This window comes from Capra hircus, chromosome 19, assembly GCF_001704415.2.
Source record: "Capra hircus breed San Clemente chromosome 19, ASM170441v1, whole genome shotgun sequence".
Taxonomy (NCBI): domain Eukaryota; kingdom Metazoa; phylum Chordata; class Mammalia; order Artiodactyla; family Bovidae; genus Capra; species Capra hircus.
Window position 1 is genome coordinate 54472790 of NC_030826.1, and position 25810 is coordinate 54498599.

General features: G+C 60.5%; 1 protein-coding gene across 5 annotated transcripts; it reads left to right on the plus strand.

Annotated features, from left to right (window-relative positions):
• RHBDF2 (rhomboid 5 homolog 2) lies at window positions 322-25114 on the plus strand. Of its 5 annotated transcripts, none has more exons than XM_018063739.1 (19): window positions 322-397; window positions 10925-11126; window positions 15174-15339; window positions 16214-16356; window positions 16831-17026; window positions 17104-17307; window positions 18202-18330; window positions 18707-18819; window positions 18975-19169; window positions 20170-20281; window positions 20502-20576; window positions 20762-20923; window positions 21593-21702; window positions 21932-21995; window positions 22088-22182; window positions 22384-22459; window positions 22591-22691; window positions 22860-23013; window positions 23740-25114. In XM_018063739.1, exons 3-19 carry the CDS (start codon window positions 15196-15198, stop codon window positions 24157-24159), a joined length of 2493 nt encoding a protein of 830 aa, XP_017919228.1. In that variant the 5' UTR covers window positions 322-397; window positions 10925-11126; window positions 15174-15195; the 3' UTR covers window positions 24160-25114. The 5 variants fall into 5 exon arrangements, with proteins under 5 accessions (XP_017919228.1, XP_017919230.1, XP_017919232.1 ...); XM_018063741.1 differs by having other exon boundaries at window positions 332-397; window positions 11000-11126; XM_018063743.1 differs by lacking the exon at window positions 322-397 and adding an exon at window positions 422-483 and having other exon boundaries at window positions 11000-11126.

Below are 25810 nucleotides of genomic sequence, written 5' to 3' on the forward strand. Positions count from 1 at the left end.
CAGACCTAGATTATACGTTTCATTGGGGGATGAGAGGACGGCGCCCGGAAGAGAGTAGCTCCGGCGGAAAATAGGGTTCTGCCGGGGCGGGGACATCACTGGAGCGACCGAGGAAGGGCAGTGCGACCCTGGAGCGGCAGAGGATGCTGGCCTAGGGGACCGAGCGAGGCCCCGCCCCCAGAGCTCGGCCCCGCCCCCAGAGCTCGGCCCCGCCTCCAGGACCCGGACCCGCCCAGGCGTCCGGCCCCACCCCGGCCCCGCCCCCGGCCCCGCCCCCGCCGACCGCGCGCAGGTAGGGAAGAGGCGGAGCGCTGGGGCCCCGCCCCCGGGAGCCACTACCCAGCGGCCGGCCGGCGCAGCTAGGAGCTGACTCCCGGGGACTTGGGGCCGCAGGGAGGTGAGCGCGGGGCCCCGGGAGGGGTCGGTTCGCGGCGGCTGGGCACCGGGCGCCAGAGGGGCCGCGGGGTCGCGCCCGGGGCGGCGGTGAGTGACCGGCGAAGGGTCCGGCACTGGCTCCACGTGGGCCGATACCGGAGGCCGGGGCTGGACTGGGACGGGGCCCTTGGACCGGGTCTGCTGGCCCCTAGGCTCAGCTCGGATAAGACACCTCCCGGGTCCCTGGGCCACGAGTCACCAGAGGCGGGGACAGGATGATTGGGCCGCAGTTTAAAGTCCCAGGAGGAAGAGCGGGGGGGAAAGCCCCAGGGCAGGACCGCGCAGTCCCGCCTCGCCCCAGAAGCGCCCGGAATTCAGACCTTCCCCGCCCCTCCACTTTCTCCTGGGTGAGCTGCAGCGACCGGGGAGTTTGTTCGGCCTCGCCGGGGTGGAAACAGGTGCCGCAGCCAGGCCGGACCGGAGCTCAGAAGTTGGACCCAGGAGTCCTGACTTCTAGACAGAGGGGCTTAAGTACTGCGTTGAGTTAGAGAGGAGTATGTCTCTAGAGTATAAGCCCCTAACTCCAGGGCAGAGAGGAGCCCCGGGTGAAAGGCCAAGGGAGAAGGCCTGGAGTTGGAGCCGAGAAGGGAGTGTCTGAGGAGGGGAGGGCTTGCGGACTGACTTCCCAAGTGGACTGGCTGCTCTTTCCCAATGGCTAGCCTTAGGACCCTGTGTGGGTGGTATTTGCTGAAATGTAATGGGCCCAGCGTCTGTGTCTTGTTACGGTCACTGTAGGTGAGGCAGAGCAGGGTGGAAAGTGAAGCTTCTTCAGAGCAGTGACCCTCAAACGGGCCTGGGGAAGTGGTTTGCCTGCCAGGGGACATTCAGCAGTGTCTGGAGAAGTTTTGGTTGTCACACCTGGCGGTGGGGTGGGGAGGGTGAGTGTTGTGGCTCCCAGCATCTAGCGTGTAGAGGTTGGGGATGATGCTAAACATCCTGAAGTGTGCAGAACAGCCCCCTACCATGAAGAGTTATCCAGCGGGAAGTGTCAGGAGTGCTGTGCTGAGCTTGGAGCGGTACCGGTTCATCAGGTTACTTCTCACTGACTGCCCCTCCCTGCCTCAGTTTCACCAGGTTAGAGGAGGAAGAAACCCAAATGAGATAAGCAGTAAGAAGGTGTAAGGGCAGTCCTGTCCCAACAGCAGGCCACCCTTGGTGCCACCAGCCTCTTTCCTACTTAAACCCCAGGCCCTGCATTAAGCAGTTCTGGGCGCCATGGGGAGGGGCTGGAAACAGGGGCTCTCTCACAGCTGGGTCCTGGAGTGCTTCACCCCCAGAGCACCTCCCATGCCGGGTGAGCCAGGGCAGCCCTGGGGGTCAGACATCCGCACAGTGTGGAGGGTGGGAAGGGGGCAAGCTCTGTGCTCAGAGACTGCCCAACCCTTGATTGCTGGGCGGGCCTGGATGCCTGACACCATGTGACCAGTTGTCATTTTCCCTTCTGAACCTACTCCTAACTCCTCAGTCACTTATACCAGGAAAATAACATCCGAGGAATAACAGGACACATTCCTTGCCGCTTCACAGTCTGCTTCCCTCCTGCAGTAAAAAGTTCCTCGGCGGCTGTGGGAACTCTGGGTGAGATGAGAGACCCAGGGTGGGCCCTGATGCTAGTGCAGCGAGGCGCCCCCTGCTCCTGGTGTTAGCAGAGCCCCAGTGAGAGATGGGGCTCACTGGAGCCACAGGCCAGGGGGTTTCCCGGTAGGGACAACTCTGAATTAATTATTTGTGTTGGGCTCCCCGCTGTGCAGGGAATTGCAGCGGGGGCTGTCATAGAGAGGGCAGGATGGGATGAAGCAGCTGTCCACGCCCAGGAGCCCAGGCCCCCTCACTGCCCTCCCTGCCCACTTCTTGACAATCTCCATTCCCACACCCACCCTCCATCCTGTTTACGTGCAGTTCCTGGCCTTCTCACCTGGGAACCCTGGTGGGGTCGGAGTGGCAGTTTCTGGTTTGACTTTTGCTTTGGGGGGCTTCTTTTAATCTTTTAACTTTAAAAGGCTGGAGTGAGGCTTTCACCTTTTCAGCTAAAACAAAAACAAAACCAACCTGTAATAGTGACCTCCCATCTTCTGTGTGCCTCTGAAGGCATAAAGCAGCCGTCAGACTTGCACAAAGCTGTTCAGGAAGTAATCAGCAGGGCCTCACGTTGAACCTGGGCCACCTCTTCCAAGTCCAGCCCTAAAACCCTGTGCCACCAGCTGGCAACAGAGTACCAGGTGACTTCTACCTCATTTACTCATTTCTGAGCTGCAGCAGTACCTGGTGTAACACGCTTGGACACACACACACACAGGCAGACGCTCACTGCCCAAGGTGGGGACTCCTGGTCCTCTAAGGGGAGGAGTGAATCATGCCATAAATGCACTGTGGGGGTCGCTGGGGTCCAAGCCCAGCTCCAGGTCAGTGGTGGTGGCCAGACTTCTCTGCAGGCTGTGTGACTTGCTGTGTAAACTCTTCCCCAGGTGAGGCCTCAGATGAGAGCAGGAAGTCAAGGGATGGTATGTTTGTGCCTGTGACTTGAATGAGCCATCTGGCACTTCCCTGTGGGTTGGGATGAGGGGTGGCAGGATTAGGGTGGCCCCGCCACCTGCCTTGTGCAACATCGAAGGGGATGTACACTCCAGACTGCAGGTCCCCTCGGGTCTCCGTGACGCCCACTTTGGAGCAGACCTTAGTGTTGCCCTGGCCACCCTTGGGGATTTCCAGAGTGAGCTCACGCCTCTGCTCCCGATTTCCCATCCAGCTGGGCCAGCCTGGGGGAGGAGTGGTGACCACAGTGGGGAGGCTGCGAAGCAAGGGCTGCTCTCAGGACCAGCATAAAGAGAGCATTTTCTTCTCCGCATCAGAGCAGTACAGACAGCCACTGTGTCCACGTTCCCTCGTTCAGTAAGTTTATCTAGGGACCCAGATGCAAGGCTTGCGGTTTCAGAGCCTTGGGAAGGCACATTCTGAACCTTCCAGGAAAGTTGTTGTTCAGTCACTCAGTCGTGTCCGACTCTTTGCGACCCCATGGACTGCACGCCAGGCTTCCCTGTCCTTCACCATCTCCCAGAGCTTGCTCAAACTCATGTCCATAGAGTCGGTGATGCCATCCGACCATCCAGAAAAGTGGCTGGCACTAAGTGGGCAGCGCAGACAAGGGGGACCCATCAGGGATGCTGGCCGGGAGGGTGGGGGTGGCGGTGGGAGGGGGTGATTCTCAGCTGGGGGAGCCAAAAAGCAAGGCACAGGTTCTGGCAGGTGCCTGGGCTATGAGAGTGTGGTCAGTAGGATGGAGGGGAGGGTCCCTTAAATAGTCGTGCCTCAGTTTCCACAGCGGGGTCACAGTGGTCTGCCTGGGAGGATTCCAGTGGTGGTTCGTGTGAAGCTTGGGCAGGTGTCTGGCTGCATGAGGAGCATGGTGAGGGAGTAACAGAAACATCACAGTAACAGGGACATGTCCGTGTGCCCTTGGGATGGACTCGTGGTGAGGCCAGAGGTCTTACCATGGCCTGCTGGGGGGACAAGCTGAGAACAGGCTGTGGAATAGCATCGTGGCTGTGTCATCCTCTAGAAGTAGCCGGGTCTAGGGTGGGGGACCTCAGCAGCATGGAGGCCACGGGAATGGAGGGTGGGTTTTGGAGGGAGGGAAGGGAGGACCAGGCTGTGAACTGCTGGCCCCCACCCTCCAGTGTGTGCGTCATGTTGCTGGGTGGGGTGGGGGGTTTTGTGGAGGCCGTGACCCTCAGCCCTGCTCCCCGCTGGCCGGGCTGTCTGGAGCCGGGAGCCAGGCCAGCTTGGCTTTCTCTGCCTCCCAAGTGTGGCCCCAGAGCTTGTGCCACGAGGATCCTCTGGTGGTCGTCCCCTCTCCTGATGGCTCTCCCAAGGTCCTGCCCCTGGGTGCAGACCCCAGAAGGCCTGGAAGAGAAGGGGGACCTGCGCAGGACTGGGTAGAAGCTGGCCTTGGAACTGCAGTCTTGCCCGAGCCCTGGCTCATTAGCTGATGGCTTTATCAGCCAATGACAATCGTGAGATAAGGACAAGGATGAGAGAATGTTTGTGAAAGCCCTAGATAAGCTGGGAAGTGCCACCAAGCGTTAGATGATGTCATTTCTACTTGGGGGGGCGGGGAAGGACTCATGAGTCAAAGGCCTGTGCACCCCAAACTCACTCCAGCTCCTGAGTCACCACCCCCTTCGTCTGCCACTTCGCCTTACCAGTACCCAGATGGCAGGAGGCCACAGCCCCACGGCCTAACTGTGTGACCTTGGACAGGTGCCTTTACTTCTCCGAGCCTCAGTTTCCCCACCTGTCAGAGATCTGCTGCCTCTGGGCCGCTTGGCTCAGATGTAGAAACCAAGTCAGCCATGGTGGCGGAGGCCAGCCAGGAATAAAAGAAGCTACAAGTTACCCTCCACCAATGTTCCCTGGCGTTGGGCATTCACCACGTCATGTCATCTCTGCTGCATCACCCCATTTCACAGGAGAGGACACTGAGGCTCAGAAGTCATAACTTGCTCAGTCTTCCAGTAGATAGGAGGCCAAGCTAGAGTGTGAGCCCTCTCAGCTCCCATTTCTCGATAAGAGGACCTCAGTGGCTCCAAAGCAAGGTGGAGAGATAGAGCTGGTAATGCGTGCGGAGAGCCCCTCTGGTCTGAGGGGCCTGGCTGGCCCACGTCTACGCAGCAGGCATCAGGACTGGGGCCAGCTTCTTCCAGGGATGGAGCAAGCCCCAGGGCAGGATTCTGGGAAGTCTGGTTTATTAGCTCCTTAATGACTGTTTACAAGCTGAAAAGTGTTTGCCTGGCATCTTCGCTCCATGCTAACGGCCGACCCCAGCCTCCAGGAGTGAGGGGCACCCGGCGCCCTGTCCCGAGCGTGTTGAGGTGAGCGACCCTGGGCAGCCCAGGGCCCAACAGTGGCTGAGTGACAGCGGGCGAAGTGTTTAACCTTTCTGTGAATATCAAGCTTTGTCCCTCGGCTCCCCAGCCTCCCAGGGTGACCCCATAACACACTGAAGCTCAGAGACGCCAAGTGGCTTGCTTAATATCACACAGCGCTCAGGGCTGGGCCTCTGACCCCGTCTCCCCAAGTGGGACAGCGTTCTCATTGTCTGGAGCCAGGCCACAAGGCGTGGATGGGAACTGGGTGGCCTCCGCCCTCGCAAGCACAAGACAGAGGCCTGCTCTGTGTGCCGGGGCTGGTCGTGTCTGCAGACGCCTCAGGGTCCGGGAGACCCCAGCGGGAGGGACATGGGCCTCTCCTCCTCCCCTACCCGTGTTGCACCCATCCCCCCCAACCACTGAGCATGTGCTAGGTCCTACTGGTTCCGAGGACCAGTGGAAACCCAGCTCCCGGTACCTGCAGATCCTGAGAGAGGCAAACTCCTCATGAGTGTTTGGAGCAAAGCCTGGTTCGCGCCAGGTCTGGGTCAGTGTGGTGCCCAGCGATTCATGTGCCCCTCACCCCACCAGGCTGCCTCCTGTGCCCTGGTATCCAGCCTGGATGGACCAGAGCCTTCTGGCTGTGCTCCAGGAGCAGTAGAACCAGGAGGGAAAAGACCACCTTCCCAGAGGAGGCCAGGCTGCCGGGCAGAGCATCCCAGGACCCAGCCGCTCCATCCCTTCCTGGTGTTGTTCTTGAGCAGCCTTCGGCCCCCAGCCGCTGGAGGCTGCTACTTGTCTGAGGTCTGGAAGGTCTCTGCCCAGCTGCTGTCCCTGGTCTGCTTCCATCAGCAGCTCCTGGAGGCCAGAGATTCCCAGTGGGGCCTCCGGGAGGGCACCGTGGTGGACAGGGCACAGCATTGTGGTTGGTTGGGGCCATCTGGTGGCATTTCCCTCCCAATAATGCCTGTCCCCATATGTTACCAGCAGTGCCCCACACCTTAGGATGGGGGGCCATGCGGCTTGGGCAGTTCCAGCTGGGTTTTGGAATTGGGGTCCCTACAGGGGATGGGGCATTCACATCTCTGCCGGCCAGCCCCCCACTGGTGTGTGGTCCTGAGCAAACCTCCGGGTGGTACGGGGTAGGGGCTGGGAACATGGCAACCTGTCCTCCTCACCCCTGCACGCTCTTGGCAGTGGCCTGGAGCCTGGCGCCCACGTCCCGGGTCTGTGGTTGGCCATGACTCTCAAGCCACCCCAGCCCGGTCGTGGGAAGCCCGAGCCTGGTTTCGGATGGGGAAGGTCACCAGGCCCTTGACCCTGCGCTCAGGTTCTGTATCTTCTCGAGTTTGAGCAGAAAGCAGGATCAATCCGGGCCTTCCTGGGCCAGGGCCCTCTGTGAGTGGGGCCTCTCCCTGTGGTTGGGGCGCCAACCCACAAGTGGTTTCATTTTTCCTCTCCGTTGGGGGGAACTGGGCTGAAGGGCGGCCTGTGAAATAAGTCTGCTGGCTGGCTCTCCTGGGGAAGCGGATGCTTGCCAGGAGGCAGGGGGTCCCGGGGAGGGCTCCCGCTGGCCTCTGGAGACAGATGGGCATCCCCTCCCCACTCTCCTTCCTCTAACTCTGATGGTGGGGTTTGCGGCCCCAACCTGGGACACTTGCCTCCCTCCCTTTTCATCTGTCCATTTTTGGTCTTCCTGGTCCTGCCCGACCCTCAGCTGGCCTTCTTGGCTCTTTCCTGCCAGGCTCTCCTATCCACACTCACTCTTGCCAGGGCAGGGAGGCATTCAGGGTGAGTCACTGGCTGCTCGGGCCAGCGTGGGGCCGCGGGTAGGGATCCTGGCCAGGTGACACCTTTTACATAAGCTGCCCCTTGCCGGGCCTTGCCGCAGCCAGAGCAGCCCCCCGCTTCCCCCCGGCCCCCACCCCAGCTCAGCAGAACCAGGGCTTGCACTGGGGGATTGCACGCCGCCCGAGGGCCCGCTTCCTCCTTGCCGCTTTCTAAAACCGACCCGGTTCCTAGAACGGCTGTGGGGAGGAAAAAAGCGGGTTTCAGTTTCTGTGACAGGGAAGCAAGAGCGGGGAGAGGCCACTTCCTTGCCCCCCGCCCTCACCCCAACATCCTGTGATTCAGCGGGGGGAACAGGCAGGACCCAGCTGCCTGGCCGCCTCCATTCCCTCCAGACTGCCCGCCTGCCACCAGCTGGGGGGAACCTCTGGGCCAGATGGTGGTTTCTTCTTCCTCTGTTCAGGGTGCCTGAGGCCCTCGCTTTGGGGGATCCCCTAACCTTCCTGACCTTATGGTTCAGAAAGCCCCTCTTGGGAGGGGCTGCTTATCCCTCCTCCCAGGGCCCCCTCCCTCCCTTGTGTCCCCACATCTGGCCACACTCAGGCTGAGTCCTTGCGTCAAGTTGCCCTGCCTGCTTCTGGCTTGGGAGGTCCTCAAAGCCCCAAGGGGTGTGGAAAATCCATCCACCGTGAGCAAGACCCGGGGATGGCTTCAGAAACCTGCTGGTGTGTCGGTGCAGTGGGGGTGGGCAGATGGAGGGAGAAACAGGACACGAGAGTCAGATTCCCAGGGATGGAACCACACCTGGGGGCAGGTGGGGCGGAAACGGTGGGCCCGTGCAGCCTGGGGAGGGGGCACCTGCCCTGGTAGGGCTCTGGCGGGGGACCCTCTGCGGGGAGGCCTGGCTTGCCCTGGCTGTGGCTGCCAGGACAGGGCTCAGCTGGCGGTGCCCGGCCCCGCCCTGTGGGGAAACCGGATTCCCTGGCGAAACCAGCGTGCAGTGTCTGAGTCTGCGTTTCTGCCCTGTGTGTCTGATCCTAGGCTATGCCTCTGGGCGTGGAGGCGGTGGGGTTTCAGACCCTGGGTGTACTTTGGGGTGACTTGAACTCTGTACTGTGCTTGCTCTGGGTATGTACCCCCCTACTCCAGGCTGGACCCCCTTCCTCTCCCCAGGCCCTTTTGGGGTCTCCTGGGTGCCCTGGGACTGAAGGCCTTTTTCTGGGACAGGCCCCCTCCAAGGCCAGAATTTTTATGGGCAGGTGGCAGTGGTCCAGCCAGCTGGGTCCGGCCCTCAAACCTCCCCACCCCCGACCCATGGGCTGGATGCCGTGGCAGGCCTGGCGGGGGGCTCTCAGAGAGCAGCGGATGTGACTGGGTCAGGAGGAAGCCTGGTCCCAGGATGTCACAATTTCCTCTGCAATGAGCAAGCACTTTTGGGGCGCAGGAGATAAGCGTTGGGCGGGGCAGGCACTCCCAGTGCTCCCAGCGCTCCAGCACTTTTTCTGCCATCTGGGCTCTTCCACGCCCTAGACTTGGGTTATGGCGGGTGCCCAGGGTCTGTCCACAACCCCTGAATCTACCCCAGGCACCTGCCACCCCCAGCTCCTCTCTCCCTGAGTCTGGAGGCAGGGGCTGGGCTTCGGGTGCCCCCACCCCCCGTGTCTGCATCAGCTGGGGGCACATCCCCTCTACAGGGGGAGAGTGACTGGGGCAAAGTGGTGTTTTTATGCCCAATATGTGGGCTCAAGGATGTCACAGCGGGACATCATTTTGTCCAACCCCCCTTGCTCAACAGAGAAGGAAACAGGCCGTGAAGGTCACGCTGCTTACAGGCCAAGGCTCTGGGCACCACACTGTGAGGATGGTTACATGGCTCCGCGTGAAAGGCGCCCCTGCCTTGCCTCTGCTCTCTGGGACTGGCCACTTCTCTTCGGGACTGCTAGGATTTCCCTGGGGTGGGTCCAGTCCCCCCATCCCCAGCCTTGGATTGGGTCTGCCCTTCTCATCAGGAGCTCCGAGTCAACCAGGGATCCAACTGTTTGGTGACCTTACTGAGCTCAGGCCTGGCAGCCCCAGACTCGCCCCCAGCCTCCCCCCGCTGCCTCCACTCATCCTTGGTGTCAGTTTCCCAGGGCGGTGCCCGCCTGGTGCCCTTTCACTGCGCCCTGGTCCCAGGGGCAGCCCAGCAGGAGAAGTTTCTGTGCTGGGGCCCCAGGAGAGGCTGTTGTCTTGGAGCGGTCCCCTGAGTGGTGCCAAGTGGCGTCTGAGGCGCCTGCCGACTGCCCGTCTGCCCTGGGGTGAAAGTCAGCACTCCCCACACGTGGGAAAGAAGGAAGAATGCCCAAGTCTTGGTCAGGCCTTAAGCAGGAAGCATCCCGGGCCCCCAGCTGGGCCTCAGATAGCTCTCTGGCACCCACTCTGTGCCCAGAGCTCTCATCTGCAGTTGTAGGACTGGAGGTGAGAGGCCCTGCTCAAAGCCAGAGGACTGCTGCCGTGAGGAATCGGGGGTCCCAGGCCCTCCCCCAGCCTCCAGCTTACCCCATGGTGGCCCCTTGGGCACCTCTGGTGACCCCAGGCCACTGAGGAGCACGGCTTGCAAAGTGCTGAGATGTTCGACCAAGTTTCTCTCCAGGCTGGACTCTGCCCTGTCTTCCTGATAGCAGGCTCTCTGGCTGCAAGTGTACTCCTGATTTAGGGAGAAGGGGCACCTGTGGCCAAAGAGGCTTCGGGCCCTGTAGCCAGAGCAGCCCGAGTCCCAGCTGCTCCCCATCCTGGCTGTGTGAGCTTGGGCAAGTTACTCAACCCCTTTGAGCCTCGATTCTTATTCACAAAAAGGTAGTTGATAATATCTACCTCAAAGCAAGTTTTGAGGACAGAGTAGGATAATGCAGGTAAAGGGCAGGCAAGGCCTGGCCCACCTGGGGCCTTGACCCCGTCCTGCCCACAGCGGCCCTCAGGGGCTCCATCAAGGGGCCCCTACTCTACTATACCAGCATGCCCCCTGTGAGGACTTCTCAGAAACAAAGGCATGCCCTCAAGCTGTTCACTTTTTTTTTTTCTTTTGGCCGCAGCACACAGCATGTGGGATCTTAGTTCCCCAGCTGGGGACCAAACTGTCACCCCCTGTAGCAGAAGCACAGAGTCTTAACCCCTGGACCACGAGGGAAGTCCCACGAGTTGTTCACTTTTTAATCCTTTTATGGTGTGTATGTGTGAGTCACTCAGTTGTGTCTCTTTGTGACCCCACAGACTGTAGCCCACCCGGCTCCTCTGTCCATGGAATTCTCCAGACAAAAATACTGGAATGGGTAGCCATTCCCTTCTCCACGAGATCTTCCCAACCTAGGGACTGAACCCGAGTCTCCTGCATTGCAGGCATAAGTGAAGAAGATTTCACCTAAACTAATTGTTAAAGAGCCAAAACATGTCTGAATCCTTTAAACACTGCCTTGAATATCTGCCTTTGTTTAACTGAAAAGAAATCTTGATCAGAAGATAGCCAATAATGGGAGCGTTTTTAAAAGTTCAGTGTTTCTAATGAAGCTCTCTAGAAACAAGAAAAGAAAGTAGGGAGTGTATTGATTATGGTTCCCAGCCCAGAGGCCGGGTCTTTATGTGGTTTTGTTAGGTACACGCCCAGAGGCCCCTGGCGTCTGGGCGCTCTAAAGAACCTAGCTCATCATCACAAGGGGAGAAGAGGGGTTATTTCTTAATCTCCCACCTTTGAAGCTGGTAGAATTATCCCCATTTTATAGATGAGGAGACTGAGGTCAAGAAGATGGAAAGATACACTGGTCCTGACATACCCCCTTGAGCCTGCCTTCACTTCCTTATAGGCTGTGAGCACCAAGGAAACGGCCCTGCATGACCCGGAGTCATCTGTCTGTCTTTCCATCTGTCTCTGCATACAGCCACCTCTCCACAGAGCTGAAACTTGACCCCAGAGCATCTCTGCAGAGTGAGGAAAGGACTAGAACATGCTCTAAAGTCCTCAGCAACAAGACCCAGGGAACCACAAGCTCAGCCCACAGCCTGAAGGTAGGTAACTGGGTAGCCAAGTAGCATGGACCCCAGGTACCAGCTGCTTTCCTTGCTTGCTTATCTGACTTTCAACAAATATGTACTGATGCTACCCGTGGGCCAGCACTCTGCTGACAGTAGGGATTCAGCTGTGAATAAGGCAGAAAGAGGGAGACGAGCAGGGTGAAGCGATGGAGAGACACATGGGGTGGGAGGGGTGCTGCCTCAGGCAGTCAGGGGGTGCTCCTTGGAGGAGGTGGCACTCAAGCTGGGACCAGAATGATGAGAAAGAGCCACCTGCTGTGCACAAGCGCTAATCTGATCTGGAGAGAGCCAGCAGGGTCCCAACCAAAGGCCCAACATTTATGGAGCACGTAACTTTTTTTTTTTAACCGTCTTTATTGAGATATAGTTCACATTCAATTTATACAATTCATGTAAAACTCATCTACTTTAGGACATTTTCATCATCTCAGAAGGAATCCCCCGTCCTTTAGCTGTCACCCCCAGCCCTAAGCCATGACTCATTCTTCAGTCTATAGATTTGCCTCTTCTGAACTTGCATTTGGACCCCTGGAGTATGTGTTCTGTCTGTGTCTGGCTTCTTTCATTTAGCATAACGTGCTCCAGGTTCATCTGTGTTCAGCCTGTCTCAGCGAGTCATTCCGCTTTGTGGCTGAGTAATAGTGCCTTGTGTGGATTTAGCGCAGTTTGTTTACCCATTTGTAAGTTTTTTCTTTTTTCCCCCATAGATTATAGTGCCCTTTTTTAAACTTTTATTTTGTATTGGGCTATAGTTGATGTATCATGTTGTGTTAGTTTCAAGTGTATGGCAAAGTGATTCACTTATACATGTACATATATCTATCCTTTTTCAGACTCTTTTCCCATACTGCAGAATTTTTTTTTTTTTTAATTGCACTGGGTCTTCGTTGCTGTTCACGGGCTTTCCCTGGTTGTGGCGAGAAGAGGCTCCTCTGGGTTGTGGTGTGCGGGCGTCTCTTTGCGGTGGCTCTTCTCACTGTGGAGCACAGGCTCAGGCGCACGGGATCCAGTAGCTGCAGCACGTAGGCTCGCTGGTTGTGGCTCAGAGGCTCTAGAGTGCAAGCTCAGAAGTTAGGATGCACAGGCTTAGTTGCTGCGCGATATGTAGGATCTTCCTGGACCAGGGTTCAAACCCGTGTCCCCTGCATTGGCAGATGGATTCTTATCCACTGTGACACCAGGGAAGACCCACTGCAGAATACTGAGCAGTTTCCTGTGCTGCATAGTAGGTCCTTGTTGATTGTCTGTTTTGTAGATAGTAGTGAGGAGGAAGGAAGGAACGGGTGTGTGCTCAGTCATATCCGACCCTTTGTGACCCCGTGGACTGTGTAGCCCTGCCAGGCTCCTCTGTCCATGGGATTTCTCAGGCAAGAATGCTGGAGTGGGTTGCCATTCCCTTCTCCAGGGGATCATCCCAACCCAGGGATCGAACCCTCGTCCCGTGCGTCTCCTGCATTGGCAGGCTCATTCTTTACCTCTGTGCCACCGGGAGCCCCAGATATAGTAGTGTGTATGTGTTAATCCCAAGCTCCTAATTCACCTCTCCCTCTTCCCACTTGTATTTTGATGAGCGTTTGGCTTGTTTCCACCTTTGAGTTCCAGTGAACGTGGAGCTGTGAACATTCCTGAACGAGTGTCCGTGGGCGCGCCACCTAAGTGCGTGTCATGCGTGCAGTCATGTGATGCCCGGGATGTCTCTTTAGGGGAGGGGATTATTCCCCCCCCATAAGGAGAGGACCTAGGTGACCAGTGATCAGATGCAGGTCAAACCCCAGGCTACCCAGCTCCTGTCTGTGCTTTTGACCATGACCCCCCAGCACCTCCTAATAGAGCTTGGCAGGTGTAGGGCAGTGAGGGACCCCGGGTGGCCTGATTGGGGTGAGGGTGGGGACCAAGGAGGAGACGAAGGGGACGAGGGGCCCAGCAGCCCCAGTGAGAAGTTTGGACTTGGTTTTAAGTGAGAACTGGAGATCCTGGCCTAGTGTTGAGCATGGTAAGATTTGTGCTTTTAAAAGGCGAACTCTGCCGCTGGGTGGAAGTGGTCCTGGGGTTGGGGCTCGAGGGGGCAGCAGGTCAGGAGGAGTCAGGAGGCTGCTGGGACCCTGCAGGTGAGAGGCGATGGTGCCTCACCTGGGGGCCAGGCAGGCTGGAAACAAAGGTGGCCGCTGTGTTGCCCTGACATCTGGCACCCTGGCCACATGTGGCCCCACCCCGATCAGAAGATGGATATGAGGGAAGAGAAATTAGACCTGCCCCAGCAGCCTTGGGATGCAGGGAGAGGGAACAGCAAAGGATTTTAGCAAGACAAAGGTCACAGGGCAGAGTGAGAGGTGAAGTGGAGAGACTAGTCAAGTCAGAGGGTGTTCGTTCTGTTGCGTCAAAGAGGGTATGGGAGTCAGTGGCACCTGGGAGGATGGAAAAGCCCCAGATGGGGGTAAATTGCTACTTCCTCCTGGCTGGGCCATTTGGAAAGTTCCACTGAAATTCAAGACACACTTATTCTTGAGTCCAGTCGTTCCCCTTCTACTGTTTGTCTGTTACAAAACTTGGAGGTGGTGCTAGTGGTCAAGAGCCTGCCAGTGCAGACTCGTAAGGAGACAGGGGTTCAATCCTTGCGTCAGGAAGATCCCCTGGAGGAGGGCACGGTGGCCCTCTCTAGTGTTCTTGCCTGGAGAATCCCAATGGACAGAGGAGTCCATGGGGTCACACAGAATTGGACACCACTGAAGCGATATAGCATAGCACAACACACCTGATGTAGGCAAGGGTGTTCCTTAGCACTGGACACAAATCTAAGCAACCATCAGTCTGGAGTTAAATAAATCTTGGTACATTCCATTCTTAGAAACATTTCCAGTCTTCAAGACAGATCAGGTAGATCTGTCTGCGTTGACAGAGAAGGATGTCCATGCTGTAGAGAAATGACAGACGTGCATGTAAAGTGCTCAGTGGCCTTCCCTGGCGTCTCAGTGGTAATGAATCTGCCAGCCAGTGAAGGAGATGCAGCTTTGATCCCTGGGTCGGGAAGATCCCCTGAAGAAGGAAATGGCAACCCACTCCGATATTCTTGACTGGAAAAATCCCATGGACAGAGGAGCCTGGTGGGCTACAGTCCATGGGGTCTCAGAGTTGGGCACGACTTAGCAATTAAACAACAACAAGGAAATGTTAAGTATTGTGTCCTTTTCCAGGTGCAGAGAAGTACCTGGAGGCATGTTCTGAGCTCTTTCCTGGAACACGGGGTGACAGGCGGGCCAGCAGTTCACTTTCTTCTTTAGTCGCCTGGGTCTTTTTTTTCTTTTGCAGTGCTTATGTATCATTTTTATCATTAAGATGTAATATTCTTCCTTTGTGAAAAGAACAAACTAACAGACAGATGGCAGTTTCACTTATCTTTGAAAGAGGAACTTGGTAGTCTGGGGGGACAGGGACAAGCACGGCGGCTTTCTCATGTTCCCAGGAGTTAGGTTGGACCTTCTCTTCCTTGCTCGCAGCCCAGGGATTCCTTCTCTGAGAACCACCCTGCTCCCTGCACAGATGCGGATCCCTTATTTGAGGGCTGCCTGGAGCCTTCTCCCTGTCCTCCCGAAGCCCTGCCCCAGGCAGGGCCCTTTGTCCAAGGAATCTGCCTTCCGGCCCCCTGGCCTGCGCTAGCCAGACTGATGGGCAGGCCAAGATCACATCCCTGGTCCTCACATTCCTTTCTGGGTGTGGTCCTCGCCTGAAGCAGAGAGACCAGAAACGGAATGAGGTGACAAGCTGGGGACCTCCCAGGCTCCTGCCGGCCCAGAATGCAAATGAAGGATGAAAATAGACCTTCTCGCCATACCCCACCCAGCCCGATTCAGCGTGCTGCTGTGTGGTTTAGTATCGGAGTCAGTTTTGAACCAACTGTCCACGGGTTGTTCTCAATCTAGGCTGTCCGCCGTGGCACGCCCTGACACCCTGCACTGTCCCCGTGTCCCCCCTGTCCTGCCGCCTCTCGACGATACACCTGTGCCTCCTCCGTTTCCCTTCCAGCTGCCCTGCCCCCTTGCCCACCATGGCCTCCGATGACAAGAATGGTGAGAGGGTCTCCTCGGTGTCCAGCAGCCGCCTGCAGAGCCGGAAGCCGCCCAACCTGTCCATCACCATCCCTCCGCCTGAGACCTCGGCCCCGAGCGAGCAGGCCAGCATGCTGCCCCAGGTAAGAGGGGCCCCTGCTGTGTCCCCTGGCACCTTTAGGGCAGTTTCACTTCCTGGAAGGGGGCCCTTCCGGAGCCTGTTGGAGTCCCTGCCGTAGACTTCACCCCCTCCTTCCTGGCCCCCAATGTCACTGGGAGTGACTCCTGAACTCAGGAACTCAGTCTCGTGGCCAGCCAGGGAAAATAGGAAACTCTTGTCAGTCCCACCTGGGAATTGGCTGTTTCTGGCCCCAGTCCCTTCTTTTATTTATTTTTATTAGGCTATGCCAGGTCTTAGTTGCAGCACGCAGGATCTAGTTTCCTGGCCAGGGATTGAACTTGGGTCCCCTCCATTGGGAGCACGGAGTCTTAGCCACTGGACCACGAGGGAAGCCCGTCGGCCCTGGCCATTCTGCAGGCGGTAGACTGTCTGTGACTCAGGGGAAGGGGCACCCCGACTCTCAGCGTTCTGCTCGTGCAGGAGAGTGGGGATGAATCACCGTTGCCAGCATTCCAACCAGCGCTCCATAGAGTCCATCGAGAATCTGCTGCTCACAGCGTGGGCTCCCGCGTAGCCCGGGGCCCCGGGGAGGTGATCTCGTGCCACCCACAAAGCCAAGGGCGCTTTCAAACACGCAAAGCCGGGCCAGCCTACGACTTAGCCACGGCCAGGACCTAGAGGGGGAGCCCTGGATGGGGACCTGGGGAAGTGAGTGCCGGGCTCCCGGACACACTAGAAAAGGGCCCATCTGACCCTCAGAATGAGAAAGCGGCTCGGGGTCAGCTGGGGTCGAGGTTTGTCCTGTCTGGGTTTTCATATCGGAAGGCAGAGCAGAGGCAGCTGGGGAGGCTCGGAGCTCCATGGAGTCACAGCCCGGCTCCCTCTCCCGCCTCCAGGAACCCGGAGGGCAGAGGCCCAGGAACCCGGCCCTCCTGAAGAGCGTCAGCCTCCAGGAGCCGAGAGGGCGATGGCAGGAAGGTGGCCCGGAGAAGCGTCCTGGCTTCCGCCGCCAGGCCTCGCTGTCCCAGAGCATCCGCAAGTGAGCACACGTTCCGCCCCTGCCTACATGCTCCCTCATGTAGCAGACCCCCCTTCCCCACCCGACGGACTCTGACACTCTGAGGCCCCAAGCCCTTCTGTGGGAGGCGTGGACAAGCAGCCCATGTTCTAGGCTGGGGAAACTGAGGCCCGGGTGGCTCTGTGCCTGGCAGGAAGACCCAGCAAGGAGGCTGCAGGGGGTCCAGGAGCTGGGGGTGGACCCTGCACTTCAGAGCAGCTCCCCCCACCCCCGGCTCAGCCCTCAGGCCCTGGACTTTATTCCCCCGCCTCTGCCCATCCAGTCCCTGGACACTGAGTCGGGGGGGTCAGTCTGCCTCCCACCCCCCACTGCACCCACACATGTCCTGTCACCTCCCACTGCACACACATGCACACACACACGCCCTGTCGCCTCCCCACACACGTGGCCCGCCGCCACGGTGACACGTGCCCTGTGCCCTGTCCGCCCCCGCAGGGGCGCGGCCCAGTGGTTCGGGGTCAGCGGAGACTGGGAGCTGAAGCGGCAGCACTGGCAGCGCCGGAGCCTTCACCACTGCAGCGTGCGCTACGGCCGGCTCAAGGCCTCATGCCAGCGGGACCTGGAGCTCCCCAGCCAAGAGGTGCCCTCCTTCCAGGACACCGAGTCCCCAAAGCCCTGCAAGATGCCCAAGGTGGGCTCCAGCCGGGGACAGGGCCATCAGGGGCCCAGCGCCCAGCGGCCTCTGCTCACTGCCTCCCTCCTGTCCAGATCGTGGACCCCCTGGCCCGAGGACGGGCATTCCGCCACCCGGAAGAGGTGGAACGGCCCCATGCCCCACACCCACCGCTGACGCCCGGGGTCCTTTCCCTCACGTCCTTCACCAGCGTCCGCTCCGGCTATTCCCACCTGCCCCGCCGCAAGAGGATCTCTGTGGCCCACATGAGCTTTCAAGCTGCTGCAGCCTTGCTTAAGGTAAGGACACCTGTGCCCGGCCCGCTCCCTCTCTCCCCTCCCAGGCACCTGCGTCTGTGCCAGGGCAGTGGCTGCTCCGGGATCCCTGGGCAGAGAAGGGGGCTACAGCCCAGCAGGCAGACTCACCCACATCCTTCTAGCCCAGCTTCTCCCTAGTACAGGCAGCTGGTTTCTGCACCGACACACACGCAGGAGAAGTAGGAAGTGAAATGTACAGTCACCGCTCCCTGACCTGTGTTTGTCGAACCCCCGTTACATGCTGGGCATGGGGGCACCGCAAAGAATTGAGCCAGTGTCCCTGCCCTGGAAGAGCCCTCAGCTCGGGTGAGGGGAAGATGTCACCATGCGGTGTGACAGGTGCTGGGGCCCGCCCAGAGGAGAGGCTGCCCTGTCTTGCCCAGGAGAGGGGCTGATGTCAGAGAGGGCACTTGGGAGGTATAAAGAAAGTTTCGCCAGGAAGGGAACAGCATTCTCAGCAGAGGGAACGGCCTATGCAAAGGCCTGGGGGTAAGAGGCAGTAGCAGGTAGTTTTAGTGAAGGGTGGTCACAAGAGGAATCATGGGAGGTGGGATCAGAAAGGTCAGCAGGGGCCCCGTGTGCTGTGCCAGGAAGCCCAAACCTCGGGAGTAAGGGTGCAGGGTGAGTGGTGGGGTGCCAGGGGTGCCAGGTACCCAAGCCTGAAGGAGGGAGGTTGCCAAGAGAAGTTGGCAGCCAACTGCAGAGAGAGAACCGTGTGCAGGCCGGGGGAGGAGCTGGAGCCCAGTCCCAGCCTCTGCAGACGCTCGTGCTCTGCGCAGGGTCCCACCTCCCCGGGCGGATGGCCTTGACACCCCTTTGGTGTCAGGGCAGGACCACCTCCCGTGGGCCTGACGCCCGTGCCTCTGCCCCACACAGGGGCGCTCGGTGCTGGAGGCCACGGGACAGCGGAGCCAGGTGGTCAAGTGCAGCTTTGCTTACCCCAGCTCCCTGGAGGAGGATGCGGTCGACGGGGCAGAGACATTCGACTCCTCGTTTTTTAGTAAGGCAAGCATGGGGTGTGTGGGCCCTCGGGGTCAGGGGGCTGGGGTGGGCGGGAGCTGGGGGAAGAGACCTGGCCTCCCATCATGCTCTGCCGGGAGCCCCTCAGATGTCCAGAAGCCTGTCCGTGGGATGGGGGTGCTGCCTCTCGGAGCTCCCGGGCCCCCCATCTTTCACTGGCAAAGCAAGGGCCTGGGGTGGGGCAGATGCCAGCGGAAGAGTCACTATCAGGGCCCGCAGACACGTGTCTCCCCTTCCTCTCTCCCAGGGAGCCTGTCCGACATTGTCCTGCCCTTGAATTGAGCTGTTGGGGGGGCAGGGCGGGGGACAGTAACTCCTCACACTGTCTCTTTCTATGTCCCCGACTCCACCCCTACCCCAGGAAGAAATGAGCTCCATGCCCGATGACGTGTTTGAGTCGCCCCCACTCTCGGCCAGCTACTTCCGGGGGATCCCACACTCAGCCTCCCCAGTCTCCCCTGATCAGATCCCCCTGTGAGTTCCGGGCAGTCTTCCCGGTGGAGCGTGGTGGCGGCCCCGGGTGTGGGGGGCAGGGTGGAGGGGTTCCCCAGATTGCAGGTCCCTCCTGGTTCTCCCCTTGTGGGAAGGAGGGGGTGAGGGTACCTGGCTGAGACCGCCATCCTCACCAGGAAGGAGTCCAGCCGAGCCCCAGTGCCCCCCACCAAACGCGGCAAGCGCATCGCCTCCAAGGTGAAGCACTTTGCCTTCGACCGGAAGAAGCGGCACTACGGCCTGGGCGTAGTGGGCAACTGGCTGAACCGCACTTACCGCCGCAGCATCAGCAGCACAGTGCAGCGGCAGCTGGAGAGCTTCGACAGCCACCGGTGAGCCGCCGGCCGGGCCTGCCCGCTTTGAGACCTGGGGGTGCTCACTGTCCCGGAGGGCTGCTCCCAGGAGAAGGCCCAGGGAGAGGGGCTGGGAGCCACCCAGGAGGGACCGAGGGGCTTCCAGATCCCCCTGGGCCCTCTCCCGGAGCATCCCTCCTTGTTCAGTGAGGCTTTGATGAGCACCTCTTATGTATCAGGGGAGCAGGGTCAGTCCCTGGGGTCACCCTGCGAGTGTGCACGTCACCCGGGAAGAGTTGTCGGGTGTTGCTGCCTCTCCTTGCTTTCTCGGCCCGCTTTCTCCCTGGGTCCCAGACAACAAGCATTCACCGAGTGCCACACAGGCCCTGGGACAGCAGAGCAGGGCAGGTGTGGTGGATCAGAGGCGTGGTTTGAAGCGGTGATCCCGAGTGAGGGGCCCGTGGAGAGGGACTGTGTACAAGACCTTGGGGAAGCCAGAGGATTGGGAACAGGCCATTCTCTGTATACAGTTAGCAGCAACCTGATAGACATTGAACCCCAGATCACAAAAAATTAAGTGATGGCAGGTGTGGAGTGTGTCCCGGAGGAGGACAGAGAAGGAGTGAACAGAGGGTGGGGAGGTGTGTGGTCAGGAGGAGCAGCAGTCAGCTGGGTGAAGAGAGACGGGGCCAAGGAAGCATCGTGTGCAAAGGCCCCGGGGCTGCAGGGCACGGGGTGCCTTCCCAGAGCTGCAAGAGGAGAGGAAGGAGGCCAGGAAGGTGGGCAGGCGCAGCAAGGCCTGGCCACCAGTGGGAGTGGGCAGCGTTAGACTTGATTCCCAGAGCAGCGAGAAGCCACGGGGAGGGTTTCAGGGGGGAGAGAAAGGCATAGAGGTGCGTGTTAAGAATTGCGGTGGTGGACGAGTCTGAGCAGAGCAGTGGAGGGTTGGGAGCAGGTAAGAGCTGTTGGCAGCTGGGTGTCACAGGCCTGAGGGTAGGGGCGTGAATCCAGCTCTGCTGACCCAAGGCCCTGCCCACAGGCCCTACTTCACCTACTGGCTGACCTTTGTCCACATCATCATCACGTTGCTGGTGATCGGCACGTATGGCATCGCTCCCGTGGGCTTCGCCCAGCACATCACCACCCAGCTGGTGCGTGGGGCTCGGGAAGCGGGTCTCCATCCTGGGAATCCTAGCCTCCCCTCCAAAAGGCATCCTTGTCTTGGGCTACCTGGTCCCTCTGAGGCACAGACCTGGCCCAGGCAGGAGGGGGCTCTGGGCTCTCCTCTGCCTTGCCTCTCAGCCCCTTCCTGGAAGCCCTTCCCTGGGACTAGGAAAGCCCTGACCCTGCCTCCTTCCACCGCTGTACCAGGTGCTCAGGAACAAAGGTGTGTATGAGAGCGTGAAGTACATCCAGCAGGAGAACTTCTGGATCGGCCCCAGCTCGGTGAGGGGCCCAGGCGCGGAGGCATCTCAGCAGGGAGCCCCCTGCCTCTGTCACCCCCAGCTGGGCAGAGAGGGGGGTTGTGTCTAACCTGGAAGCCCTGCTCAGCAGGAGCACCCTCGGGAGGAACGCACTGGCCAGGTCTGGGCCTGAGCTCACAACCCCCACCCCGGCGGCCCCCTCCCCAGATCGACTTGATCCACCTGGGAGCCAAGTTCTCACCTTGCATCCGGAAGGACCAACAGATCGAGCAGCTCGTGCTGCGGGAGCGAGACCTGGAGCGGGACTCGGGCTGCTGTGTCCAAAACGACCGTTCGGGCTGCATCCAGACCCAAAGGAAGGACTGCTCGGTGAGGGCCTGGGCCCTGCAGCCCCGCCCAGCCCAGCGCCGTCCCAACGCCGGCTCCGCTGGGCCCAGCCTCGGGGAGGGGCCGGCAGGGGCGGTGTGAGCACACTGCGTCCATCCTTCCGCTGCCCTGTGTCCATCCTTCCGCTGGCCTCCCCGGGCTCGCTCCCCCTCCCTGGCTTCACATGTCCCTCCCTGGGCTCGCGCCCCCCTCCCTGGCTTCACACCCCGCTCCCTGGCTTCATACACCCCTCCCCGGGCTTGCGCCCCCTTCCTCGGGCTCGTGCCCCTCAACTCTGGGCTCGCGCCCCCCTCCCTACGCTCGCGCTCCCCTCCCTGGGCTCACAACCCCCTCCCTGGGCTTGCACACCCCTCCCTGGCTTCACACCCCACTCCCTGGCTTCACACATCCTTCCCTGGCTTCACACCCCGCTCCCTGGGCTCGCGCCCCCTCCCTGGCCTCACACCCAATGTAGGCTGCCTGCACAGGGAGGGTATCAACCTCCCCAAGCCCCAGAGAAGTGAAAGCTAAGTCCTAGGAGTGTCAGCGAGGGGTGGGGGTCTGGGAGATGAGCCAGAGGCCTGGACAGTAGGGAATGAGCCCCTGCCCTGGAGGGGCCCCTACCCATGTCCTTGTCCAGCCTGCCATGACCAGCCCCTCCCCATCCTCCAGGAGACTCTGGCCACTTTTGTCAAGTGGCAGGATGATACGGGGCCCCCCATGGACAAGTCTGATCTGGGCCAGAAGCGGACTTCTGGGGCCGTGTGCAACCAGGACCCCAGGTACCCACGGCTGAGCTCTCTGAGAAGACGAGGTTGAGTGTCATGTAGTTGGTGCCACCCACTGGGGTGCTGGCCAGTGGGCATGGCAGGCTGGGGGTGCTGGCTGAGGGGCGTGGCAGACTGGGGGTGCTGGCCGGGGGGTGTGGCAGACTGGGGATGCTGACCGGGGGTGTGGCAGGCTGGGGGTGCCAAGGCCCCACATTTTGCCCCCTCCAATCTCTACTTCCAGAACCTGCGAGGAGCCGGCCTCTAGTGGTGCCCACATCTGGCCCGACGACATCACCAAGTGGCCGGTGAGTGTGCGGGGAGGAGAGCGGTCCAGGGAGGGCAGGGAGGCATCTGGCCGCCGCCTAGCCCCATCCCCGCTCCGTGCCCCTCCCGACAGATCTGCACAGAGCAGGCCAAGAGTAACCTCTCGGGCTTCCCGCACATGGACTGCCAGATCCGAGGCCGCCCCTGCTGCATCGGCACCAAGGGCAGGTGAGCCGGCCTGGACCCCGGGCCTGAGCCCCTGTGCTCCTCCTCTGCCGCTGTCCCCGCTGCCGCTCCGTCCATGCTGTGAGGGTCCCTGAAGAGGGGCACCCATCCTGCCAGCGATGCCTGCTGCGGCCAGGCACTGGACACCAGGCGAGGGATTGGGACTCAGTCCCCTGACGTCCTCCCTTGCCTCCCTGTCCCCAGCTGTGAGATCACCACGCGCGAATACTGTGAGTTCATGCACGGCTATTTCCACGAGAAGGCCACGCTCTGCTCCCAGGTGAGGCGGGGCCCTGGGCACGGTGAGCAGCCTTCACGCCCTCCTGCAGTGGGTGTCCAGTCCCAACCCCGCATATCAGGGCCTCCCATCCAGCCGGGTACCAGGGACTGACCACCATGCGCTCGACCCAGGTGCACTGCTTGGACAAGGTGTGTGGACTGCTGCCCTTCCTCAACCCTGAGGTCCCCGATCAGTTCTACAGGCTCTGGCTGTCTCTGTTCCTCCACGCTGGGTAAGAGGCACCTCGCTGCCCAACCCCCAGGCCCCCATGGTGCCCGCCCACCTGGACCCCCAGAGGAAGGGCCCCTGAGCCAGGGCACAACCTGCTGGGCCCCAGTGCCCCCCAAGTGCCCGGCCGGTGGCCACGGGCGGAAGCCGATGTCCGTGTGTCCCCGCCCAGCGTGGTCCACTGCCTTGTGTCCGTGATCTTCCAAATGACCATCCTGCGTGACCTGGAGAAGCTGGCCGGCTGGCACCGCATCTCCATAATCTTCATCCTCAGCGGCATCACCGGCAACCTCGCCAGCGCCCTCTTCCTCCCGTACCGGGCAGAGGTGGGGAACTCGGGGCACTCTGGGGAGTGGGCGGGGTAGGGCTAGCCCTGCCACTTCCTTCCCTGCCCCCCCACCCCCACTACCCTACCTGGGTCAGCCAGAGGGATGCACAGCCCCAACCGTGTCAGGCTCAACAGTCGATGGACAGCTAAGCTGGGGGCTTCCTGGCCAGTTCCTTAGTCTGTCCCTGGGCACAAGGGAGCAGCGATGCCCCCGGGTCGCGTGCAGAGGTCACCTCCAGAAAGACCTTCCTGGACCGCCCCCACTCCCAGCGCCTGCTTCATGTCTCTCAGTGACCGTGACTGCCTGCCAGTGCGTCCCTTAGCTACAGGCGGGGCCGTGTGAAGTCGCCCTCGTGGGGCCGTTCTTGCTAAGAAAGCAGGGTTCGTTGGTCGGTTCCCCCTCACGCTCCGGGCTGGTTCAGTGTCTGTCCCCGCCACGTGCGCTGCCCAGAGCAGGCTGTCTGTCCTGCTCGCTGTGCCCGCTGTGCGCATAGTAGGGTGTCTGCAGAAAGGGTGGGGGGAACGAGTCCAGCTGGGTTCCGGCGGCACTGGCTGCACCTCCCCCTGCCACCTTGGCCCTCAGCTTCGGGGTCCCCACCGGAGGGGCTCACGGACAGGATGACGTGGGTCCCAGGGTTCCAGCCTGGCTGTGCCCAGGGCTCCCCACGGGCTCCCACCCGGCGCCTGGAGGTGACCGTGTCCGCGCCCCGCCCGCCCGCCCCAGGTGGGCCCTGCAGGGTCGCAGTTCGGCCTCCTGGCCTGCCTCTTCGTGGAGCTCTTCCAGAGCTGGCAGCTACTGGAGCGGCCCTGGAAGGCCTTCCTGAACCTGTCGGCCATCGTGCTGTTCCTCTTCATCTGCGGCCTCCTGCCCTGGATCGACAACATCGCCCACATCTTCGGCTTCCTCAGTGGGCTGCTGCTGGCCTTCGCCTTCCTGCCCTACATCACCTTCGGCACGAGTGACAAGTACCGCAAGCGCGCCCTCATCCTGGTGTCACTGGTGGTCTTCGCCGGCCTCTTCGCCTCGCTGGTCATCTGGCTGTACGTCTACCCCATCCACTGGCCCTGGGTCGAATACCTCACCTGCTTCCCCTTCACCAGCCGCTTCTGCGAGAAGTACGAGCTGGACCAGGTGCTACACTGACCACCTGCCCGGTGGGGCCGGCGTGGCTGCTCCCACCCAGCTCGGAGGATGCGGGGACTGTGTCTGGACCGAGCTGTGCACTTGCACAGCACCCTGCCCACACCCCAGAGACCCCATGGGGCTGGCCCTGCTCCCAGGAGCTCCCTCCCCCAGGAGAGGCCAAGTCCGAGGGGAGACTCTCCTAAAGGTGGGCTTCTTGTGGGGCCGAGGCCCCCTTCCTCAGGCCTGGGCTTGGGGACACTCGGAGCCTGTACATCTCTGCAGCTCGGGGCCCAGGCCCCGACAGACCTCCACTGCCCGGCCGTCGGGACCCCTCCTGGTCCTGGGATGCTGCTCAGCCCCTACCTCCGGCTCTGCTAGTACGGTCCCCACCCCGCCCCATTACTGTGAGCTAGCTCCTCCTAGGGATGAGGCTGGGGTTCCTGCCAGGTTCCCAGCCCTGCCTGGCCACGGCCCCCCTGCCTGTTGTCTGTCCCCTCTCTGCCCTGTGAGTCCATGCCCAGCTTCCATCAGCGGCTTGGTGAGCCTCCCCATTACGCTCCTGGACCAGACCTGGTGGGAGAGGCTTTGGCCATGGTCTGGGACAGAGAAGGAGCTAAGAGACGCAGCTGGACTGGGAAGCTGAGAGCCTGGGCTGTTACCCAATAGAAGCTAAGCCCACCAGCCCACCCCAGGGCCTCCAGGTCCTCCCAGCCCTCCCAGCCAGCCCTTCCCCTCGAGTTAGTGTTCAGCTTCCTGGGGCTGGACTGATGCCAACCAGCTCACCACCCTCTGCCTCACTTCTGCCAAGAAAGGGGCAGGGCCACCCTGTGGATCTGCGCCCAGGGGTTGCCCAAGGTCAATCAGGACTTTGTTTTCTTAACCAATGTATATCATGGTCGTAATTTTTTAAAGTAACGCTAACTTTGTATGGACAACGTCTGAAATGAATTAAATGATATTCTTTAAGATAGGACTAGCTTTTGACCTGGGGCCTCAATAAAATAAAAGCTGGAACTTTAGCCGTAGGGTGGCGGGGGTCAGCCATGAGGAGCAGGGGTCAGGGGCGTGACCCAAAGGAACCGTGGAAGCTTGGGGGACTTTCGAGGGATTTGTTAGGGGCAGAAACCAGGTTGGGGTCACCTGGAGGGTTTCAGCAGGTGCGCTGAGACGATGCTGGTAAATCCTTGGACTCCCGCGCTGCCCCAGCCCCAGCTGCTTGTAGAGATAGTCGGGTCTGGCTGGGCGGAGGGGAGGGCCGGCCTGGCAGAAGCAGTGCTGGAGGTGGGGGTGCAGCTATTGGTCATTCACCGCACTTCCCCCCAGCCCTTCACTCCACACCCGACGGGGCACAAGCACGGTTACTGTGGGCAGGGAACCTGGGGCGCTGGGGTGATGGGACAGCTAGGAGGTGGCCCCTGCCCTTCCCTCCCCCCGGCTGTCCCCAATCCAGAGCTGAGGACCAGAAGGGGCAGCCCTGGGTCTGCGGGGATAGGGGCTCCTTTCGTGAGACGCAGAAGCAGGGCTGAAGGATGCCTCCCACTGTCCCCAGTTCACAGACCCAGCAGCTGTGGGCACAGTTTGGATGCAGGGGGTCCAGAGGGCCTGGCATGGACAGAGAGGAGCACATAGTACTTGCACCCCAGGAGGGCACCCGGGCTGGGAGCAGCCG